This window comes from Vitis riparia, chromosome 18 (genome assembly GCF_004353265.1).
Source record: "Vitis riparia cultivar Riparia Gloire de Montpellier isolate 1030 chromosome 18, EGFV_Vit.rip_1.0, whole genome shotgun sequence".
Lineage (NCBI taxonomy): Eukaryota > Viridiplantae > Streptophyta > Magnoliopsida > Vitales > Vitaceae > Vitis > Vitis riparia.
The window spans coordinates 21,775,893-21,785,796 of NC_048448.1; the positions used below are offsets into that span (position 1 = coordinate 21,775,893).

Here is a 9,904-nt window from a genome sequence, read left to right on the forward strand (position 1 = left end):
GTCTACTTTAAGAATAACGATAATGGGTCATTTGTATATCTACTCTTATATGTTGATGATATGTTAATAGCAACTAAGGATAAGAAAAAGATAAGAAAGATAAAAGTCCAACTTAGTAAGGAGTTTAAGATGAAAGACTTAGGAGCAGCAAAGAAGATACTTGGAATGGAGATTCTGAGAGACGAAAAGGCAGGTAAATTATACCTAAGTTAGAAATGGTACATTGAGAAAGTTTTTCATAGGTTCAATATGCAAAATGCCAAACCTGTTAGTACTCCATTAGCGACTCATTTCAGACTTTCATCTGTTTTATCTGCATAATCAGATGACGATGTTGATTATATGTCAAAAGTTTCATATTCTAGTGCAGTGGGGTCTCTCATGTATGCTATGGTTTGTTCACATCTAGATTTATCATATGCAATTAGTGTAGTCAGTAGATACATGGCAAATCATGGTAAAGAACATTGGAAAGCAGTTCAGTGGATTTTCAAATACTTGCGTGGCTCTAATTATGTTTGCTTGCATTTTGGGAGAACTAGAGATGGAGTTGTTGGGTATGTCGATTCTAATTTTGTTGGTGATCTTGATAAAAGAAGATCTCTTACAGGGTATGTTTTTACTGTTGGTGGTTGTGCTATCAGTTGGAAAGCTACTTTGCAGACTACAGTTGCTTTGTCTACTATTGAGGCTGAGTACATGGCTATTACAAAGGCTTGTAAAGAAGCAATTTGGTTAAAAGGACTATTTGGTGAACTTAGTGAGAACTTGCAGATTACCACAGTTTTTTGTGATAGTCAGAGTGTTATTTTCCTCACAAAAGATTAGATGTTTCATGAGAGGACAAAGCACATTGATGTACGATATCATTTTATGTGTGATATCATTGCTCATGGTGATATTGTTGTGGCCAAAGTTAGCACCCATGATAATCTTACTGATATGATGATGAAGATATTCCTTGTTGCCAAGTTTGAGTATTGCTTGGACTTGGTTAGTATTTGTTGTTGAATTACCCTTTAGGGGAAGAGGTGAAGAGTTTTTTTTTTGTTGAAGATTGGAGTTTGTTTGTTTGTTTTTATTCCTTACATTAGAATTCGTGTCAAGGTGGAGATTGTTAGAGCTTAGTGACCCAATAATTACCTTTTTTGGTCCAACCCGAAAAGTTCGTGGTGCGATATATATGGTGAAGAAAAATTATGGATTTTCCTGCTTTATTTATTTTTCTCTCTCATATATATTTATGGGATGGTGTATAGGTTTTTAGGGATTTATATCGTAGCCGCTTGATACTCTCACCTTTCGTACCAATTTTTGATATAGTGGATTATCCTTCTCCTCTATTCATGGTTTTTCCCGTCTAAGGTTTTTCACATAAATTTGTGTGTTCTTATTTGTCTTGTTGCATATTCTCGTTTTTCATAACAAAAAGAGTAGTTTGTTGCGATGATGAAAGCTTTGATGCAATCATCATTAATCAATAACACAAAGATAAAATAATCAACACAAACGGTACACAGGGTAATAACTTGGACCATGCCTACATCCACTATTAAAAGAGAATTATTTCACTATACAATAAAGAACATCACAAATGATATAATCAGATACAATTATTGGGTTCTCGAACATCCTATATTCCCCCACTCTTCGTATCCCTACCCTACCATGAGCCTTCTTGCTCCGCCAGGAACCTCCAGTTCTTCCTCACATTTCTATCCACTTTGCATAATCTTTATAGGTTTCTCCTCATGATCTAGAATATTTATACAGATATTTCAAACAATATTCCTTATTATATAAGGAAGTCTAATATTATAATAATATATCAACCTAAAAATATTCTATATATATATATATATATATATATATATATATATATATTACAAAAGAGGAATCTATACTAATTAGGAATTTGGGACACTTCTTAACAATTTATAAATAAAAATGGTTTTTTTTTTAAAGACGGCTGACAAGGAGATGATAATGGGAAATCGCCCATGATAAAAATGAAATGGAGGAGTTAAATTTGTCAAAATCAGTAGCATCCACTTCACAAATATTCAAAGAATCATGAAATCACGACCCAAGTTAAAGTTGGATTGTAGTCTACCTTGAAAACCTGAAGTGGGTTATGGAATTTTAGTCCAAGAATGTTTCTGCTGCTTTCAATCTTCCATTGATGTAATACATCGAACTTATTTTGTGAAATTTAAGCATGTATTAAGATAACTAATTTAGCAGCGCCACAGTACACTTTATGGGAAGCAAAAATATCAGCAGTTAAGCTTGCAGACCAGATGAATATGTCATCTTTAATTTGGCCCCATAGCATGCCAGCAGAAGCTAGAAAAGGATCATTCATCTTATTAATTTCTAATTAAAATAATTAATCACAAATTAATTTAATTTTTAGCTACATTTTTTCTCCCAAAGATCCGTGTGACCCAGTCAAGACTTTGTCATCAGATAATGACCTATATAGGGAAAGTTCAATGAAAAGAAAACTCTAACCAAAGAGTACTGAACTACTGGGTCCTAGTTTGAACTCAGGCACCATTTGAATGGCCACAAAAAGATAAATTTACTGACCATGTGTTGCCCATCTCACAGTTGTATAATTAATAGTCCATGGACACATTTCATAATATCTCAACCTACACGCCGAACTGAACAAATCAGCCACCCACTGGGTATTCTATCTTTGCCTACCATGCTGGCGGTTTAAAGATATTGGACATGGAAAAACGAGGCTATAAACCCTAGATTAGGCGGTGCCCATTGACTGATCATAAACAAATGTTAATTGCCCTTTTTTGAAGTCTTCTGTGATGTTTCTGATTAAAGTATAATTACTTTTTCTTAATCAATATCATTATTTTTCTTAAGTTGGGTGAGTCAAAGACATTTCATAGGTCTAGGGGACGTTTTGGCACCGATCATTTGAAAAGTTGAACCTGAAATCTGCCTACAAACCTGGGCGGCTGACCATGGTTGTTCAACAACAAACATATGTGACTCAGATTGATATGCTGAGTAAAAGTGCAACATTTGTTGTTTATGCATTTAATAAGTAAATGAATGAGTCATCAAGAGAATGTAATTTCCATATAATTTTGCACGAGGGGATGAAGAATCCACCTTGGATGTGAAAGTCACCGACCATTTGCATTGATGGTGGACACGCAGCCCCACCTGCTAGGATGATTTTTAGGGTGTTCTCGTGGGAAAGGGCAAGCCTCCTAGATATATATATATATATATATATATATTTAAAAAAAAATGAAGTCAATGAAAGGAAAGGGAAAGTGGAATAAAAAAATGGTTGAATTCTTAATAATTTTTTTTATTATATACTCTTCAAATTTATTTTTATTGTTTCCTCTTTTATATAAGAATGCATAATTTAAAAATACATAAATTTTTGAATAATTTTTGTTATGTTTGATATTTGCTTTATATTTTCTATAATAAACCAAAGAAAAGATTTTGAATTTTTTTGGTTATTTTTCTCATTTCTGTCACATTCCAAGACCCAATTCAAATATACCCTAATTAGAGTTCTAATATTATGCCACAGTAACAACTACAAAAATTTAGGCTTTGTTTGAAATTGTTTTACAATTTTTTTTTTTTTTTGAAAACTAGTTTTAGAAAAAATAGTTCTAAAAAATAGTTTTTAAAAACAATTTTTTAAAGCTATTATTTGATATTTTATAAAACAAAAATCTATTTGGGAACCTAAGGTCCTCTTCTGTAATAGTTTTCAAAAACAAATTTCTATTCTTTAAAAAATTAAAAAAATGACAACATATACCATTCGTGCCCCTTATCAGGGTCACTCTCTCACTCAAGGAAGATTTCCCGGGAGTTCCCTTGGACCCCCAGTTGCCACTCCTACTAATAATAAAAAAACTCAATCGGTCAAAAAAGAAATAGTTAAAGTAAAGCGCTAGAAAGGAGTTTATAACTAGAATCGAGGCTCTAGACAATGGATCACAAAACAAAAAAGAGTATTGCTCTTAAAAACAAAAAATATGGTGTTTTCAAGAACATGTTTTAGATGTTTTCACTTGTTTTATAAGAACCATTTTAAAAAATAATTATCCAAATATAGAGAATGGTTAAAAATAAAATACTACATATAAAAATTATTTTAAAATATGGAAAATAGACTAAAAACATTTCAGGTTCTTAAACAAATATTTTTTCTATAACTCATTAGAAAATAATTTTCAAAAATTGTTTTTTAGAATTATTTTGGAAAATAGTTGTTAAACATGGCCTAAAATGTTTTTAATCCATTTTCTATTTTATAAAATGTGTTTTAAAAATAATTTTAGTTCTAATGCTCTATTTTAAATTATTTTTCTTATTGGTGTAATTATTTTTAAAACAACTTCTAAAAAACAAGTACAAATAATTGAACAATTAAAAAATATTTTTTATAAACACCTTATCTTCTATTTTTAAAAACAAAAATTTATTTTTTATTTTATAGTTGTCAAACATTTTTTTATATTTTTTTTTATTTTGAAGAAGAGAAAATTGTTTTAAAAAAGTTTTACAAGAATTCAAGGATATTCTCTATTACTTTTTGGGATTCAAATACAATCACAATTAGAATTATAACATCATGTTAGACTAACTATTACTAAAAAAGTTTGAACTCTTCGAAGAAGCCATATAGTTAACTTCATGTGCAAAATGTAAAACCTATAAATAATTAATAATATCAGCCGAAAGGGGTCATGCTTCGCATAACTGGAAACCTAAGAACTATAAGAGATCTCCAGACTGATGCACCATCAGAAGAGAAGATGGTACTGATCATCTTACATTTTCTCTTCTGCAATTGATTTCTAGGGTTATGAAGGTAGAAAAGTGCATTATATGTCGTCTCATGGTTCTCAAACACATATTTAATTAGCTTGAAAACATAACACACCGTCCATTTACTTCTTCAAAAGCAACATTACATCATTATTAATGGTAGAAAACACACACCCTCTTTATCACCCACCGACACCAAAACCAACCCTTTCCAAAACTTGAGCCATAGAAACCCTAGACTGCAGCATTGCACAAACACTTAGAGAAAGAGAAATAGAAAGAACAAAGCCAAGCCCTTAAATAACTTATATATGAATTGCACCACTCCTGGGAACAGGCACAGCAGAGAGAGGGTTCTTCATTTCACATGACAGCTTCAGCACCTCACTCAGGTCAACCGGCTGAGCCATGTCCTGAACCCAGTCGAAATGGTGCACCAACTTAGCCACCCAAAGGCTCACTGTCACCAGCCCTAGGTTCTTCCCTGGACAAACCCTACGGCCAGCCCCGAACGGGGCGAGCCGCAAGTCACCGCCTCTCACGTCCACGTCAGCACCGCCAGCGGAGGCTAAAAACCTCTCTGGCTTGAAGGCCAGAGGGTCTTTCCAGAGATTTGGATCATGTGTGATGGCCCACATGTTGACCATTGCAGTGGTGTTGGAAGGGATCACCATGCCATTGCTGAGGTGGACGTCTGACGTGGACAGGCGGGCCCACGAGAGGAGGGGCCCAGGTGGGTGGACACGTAGGGTCTCCTTGATCACTGCTTGAAGATAGGGCAATTTAGCCACGTTAGCGTCGGTGATGGCCTTGTTTACTAGAGTAGTGAGATGGAGCTCCTCGTGAAGCTTGGCTTGAACCTTGGGGTTCAGGATTAACTCAGCCATGACCCACTCAGTTAAGAGCGCCGTTGTATCAGTACCTCTGAAGATCATTTCCTGCATGCATACATAAATAAACCACCTTGTTTAGCAGTCTCAGTAGCCATAAAGAAAGATAACACGTCTCTTTCAATTTGATTACCCTACTGTTTAATTTACTTTGGTTTTATAAATTTTTTTTATAAAAAATCATAAGATATTTCTCCAAGAGAAGTAGGTTAGAAAGAGTGTCATGTCTAATAATTAATTAAGCTGCAGTAGCTATTTTGTTTTGAAATATTATAGTATCTCTTCCGTTTTGTTTGTTTATATATCAGTGTGAAAAGGATCTATAGACAAACCCATAAAACGGCCACCATATCTTCCTCTTCAAGCTTCTCTTCACCATCCAGAGCCAGCAAAACATCTACGAAATCTGAATTATCTGAGAGCTTGTTGGAATCACTGAGTTGATGTTCTTTAATAATCCCTTTGACGAGTTTCCTGACTCGAGGAACAAGAGCGGAGCAACGCTGGTTGATACCGAAAGGGTCATAAAAGTAATTCAACCACGGCAGATGGTCGGACCAGTTGAAAGCTCCCAACAGCTCGAAGCCTTCTTTGACAATCTCATGCAATTCTCTAGCCTCCATGCTATCTTCCACTGGATTAAGCCTTTTTCCGAAAACTGTCCCCATTATATTGTTGAGAGCAGCAGCTTGAAGGTGCTTCCGCAGAACAACAGCCCCATTTGCTGATTGTTCTTTAGCAATGGCCTGTAACATGGCGGTGCAGTCCAGCTGCCGTCCACCTTCGTGAGCTGCTATGCGCTTTGGCGCGAAGAGGTGAGACGATGATATTCTTCTCAGTAGCCTCCAGTAAGCCCCATTAGGTGCAAACCCGATGGCTCGGCTGAACATAAGGCTCTTAGCTGACTGCTTGATTGGGCGGTCAGCGAATTGAGGTGAGGTCAATATCTCCCTAGCAGTACAAGGCTCGGAAGCAACTACTGTAGGGGTTGAGCCGAGGCTGAAGGCCATGAGCTGAGTGGCAGCGCTGCTCAAAGCCATGGAGGCAAGAGTACGATGAGCCAACCCATGGCTTAAGCTGAATAAGCTACCAAAAATGGGAATACCTCGCGGACCTGGGATTGAGACCCGACCCATCTGGTTTCTTCCATTTTTCCAAGCTGCACCTCCCGCAGAAAATGCCCAGCTTAGAAGTCCAATGGAGAGAAATACAATGAGAATGAAAAGCAAAATCAAACCCTTGGATAAGTTTTGGGTTTCCACAAGAGCTGGAAGTGTAAAAACCCACCAGTTTGTGTACTCAGACTTGAAAGAGAACTCCATTGTTTGATTGAGAGAGAGAGAGAGGGTGGTGAGGAAGGAGGATGGAGATTAGGAGCGTTTAAATAGAAGGCAAGCGTAAAATGGAAGTGATTGATTGGTGGTAACTGAGAGGGTTTTATGATCAAATGGAAGGCAAACGTATGCTACAGGAAAGTGAGCTTGGTTTCCTATGCATAGGAAAGTTCTCGGTTAACACGGTTGAATATTGACTTGATTATTTAATCATAATCGCTTAAACTATATGTTCATGACTGGAGAAGCTAAATGTCTACACGTAAGTGATTAGTTTAAGAGTTCATCCGATCAATGAAACTTACATACAGTGCATGGGAGAGGGGTTCAACTCCTTCATACATTAATTACCGTTTACTCAAGACCGCTGGTTCTAATCCCCAATTATGAACTCCATTGACCATCAATTGAGATTTAAATTAAACGAGGTGGTTTCACCCATTGTGTTTGAAACCTTCCAAGGCTGACTACAGCAGTTTCAAGCATCAACCAACGTGGTTGGAGTAGAGCAGTTAAAGGCATCAGGCCATGTGGTTAGAGTAATTAAAATTAATGGACTCATCTATTTAAAATATTAACAAAGATCGGTCAAGGAAAATAATTTCTTAAATCAAACTTAACACAAGAGATAAACCTCGTAGCACATTTTTCCCACTCAAGTATATCAATGGTTTAATTCAATTCAAGATCCATCAAGGTAAAAAATTAAGAAATGAAGAGTAAGAATGAGTCCACGAATCACGATGTAGTATCTATCTCAAGGCTCTCACTCCTTCCAACCACCATGTGTGCGTGTGTTTGGGCGGGGAACGAGGGACTCCCCTGTTGCCTTAATCCTCACACGTGGGCTAATCGGAAAACGAGAATTTGGATTAAAAGTGTGTTTTACAACTATTTTGAAAGAATATTTAGTATTTCTAATATTTAAAAAATAAGAATTATCAACTATTAAAAATGTTATAAGTAGTTTCTAAAATAATTATTAAATACACTTTAAAAATTTTAAATAGTAAAATGAAAACAAAAATGTTATGAAGACAAGAAGGTTATAAAAGTTACTGTATTATTCACTTACATAATTTTTTTTATTTGGAATATTAAATAAAATATCTAAATAATATAATAAATGTTTTAACTAGAAAATTGTTTTTATGTCTAATAAAAATATCCTAGTATTAAAGTTATGTCCCATCCCAGATAATATGAAAAACAATGTAAGAAAAAAACAATATAAAGGAAAAGAAGAAAAAAAAAAAGGAAAGAATGAAAGAAAATAAAAAACAAATTAAAATTAATAAATTATTTTTATTTATTATTTTAAATTTATTTTATTTATTTTAATTTATTGACATAAGAATTAAATTCCTTTAAGGTGCATAAGTTTTTAACTAGTTTTTATTATATTTGATTTTTTTTTTTTCATATAATGCAGCACCAAATTCGAGAAAATCATTTTTTTACTATTTTTTTTCTTTGCTTAGTAATTTTTTGGAAATCAAACGTAACTTAAAATTATATATTTAAAAAAAAAAAAACCTAATATCAACATCTTTAAACGTCCATTGAATCATAAAAATCACTAAATAAAAAACGCAATACTATCTTAAATTTTCCTCCCCTTTTTTTCTTATTTTTCTTTCTATTTTATCTACTTTTCGTGGTGCAAACTTAGCTTCTTAAGGTAACTTATACAGTCATTCTAAGTCTCCATGAAAACTTGCATGCCAATATACTATTTATGCGTTCGAGATCCACTTATATCTTTCCAATATTATGCTATAAGGCCAAGTGATTAAGGTGATATATCAGAAGCCATCTATCAAAATTTTCGTGCTACTATTGCCTAGATTGCAGTGCATCCAGGGGATTGGATTGAGGTCAACACTAAAATTAAAATGAGCTCCCATCTAGGAGAATGTTATTCCTAGCTCTTCTCCCCATAAGGCAACAATCCCTAGTTAAATGACCTTTTTCATGCAAATTAGTAACTGTTAGTTTTTAAATTATTCATTCTCCTAAAAATTGAGGAGGTTGCTTCTTTATTTTTATTTTTATTTTTATTTTTTAAAATTTATTTATTTATTTATTTATTTTTAATGTAGGATTACTCTACCTTCCCTAGCTACTACTACCAACTTTAAAAATAAGAACATTAGAAAAGGAAAATAGCAGAGAAAAAAAATATGAAATGGAGATGAAATTATTTTTCAAGGATTTTTATATGGTACAAAAACATCACTTCTAGTATTATATCGAAAAGTTGTAATCAATTAAAGGATTAATTGATGTAAAGAGATTAAAAGATTTGAAATTTTTAAAATGATATTTTATTTTTATTTTTTAATTTGAAGGGCAATGCATTTTTTTTTTTTACATAAATACCCTTTAACATTTCAATTATTTATATATGTATTTTAAAAAGAAATTATCATTTTTATAAGGAAAAAAATAAGGATATTTTTATCTAAAATGGATAATTTTTATGATGAAAAAAAAAATACCAAAAAGACTTAAAATTCACCTATCAAAGTGAAAAGGAAATATCCAACACATTTATATACAATATAATATATATATATATATATATATATATATATATATATATATATAAAGCATACCCAAAATCACTCGAAGTTCAACATATAAAACGGAAAAGGAGGAAAGTCATGTCGTGTTTCTAGCTTTTACACGTGACACAGATCTTACTATGTAAAGTTTCTTTGGGATATGATGAAGCCAGCAGATATTTTTTTTGTAATCCTTGGAGTAGCCTTTTGGCTGAATAAATAAAATGTTATTGAAGGCAATATATTAATAGGCTATTTCACGTGGGGTAGCCGTCCTCAC

General features: G+C 33.5%; 1 protein-coding gene across 1 annotated transcript; it reads right to left on the reverse strand.

Annotated features, from left to right (window-relative positions):
- Nucleotides 1–4,952: 4,952 nt before the first annotated feature.
- LOC117907740 (cytochrome P450 78A7) lies at nucleotides 4,953–7,045 on the reverse strand. Its single transcript, XM_034821388.1, has 2 exons — nucleotides 6,056–7,045; nucleotides 4,953–5,771 (listed from the first exon to the last, which is right to left on the reverse strand). The coding sequence occupies exons 1-2, from the start codon at nucleotides 7,043–7,045 to the stop codon at nucleotides 5,139–5,141; spliced, it is 1,623 nt and encodes a 540-aa protein (XP_034677279.1). The 3' UTR covers nucleotides 4,953–5,138.
- Nucleotides 7,046–9,904: the final 2,859 nt, after the last annotated feature.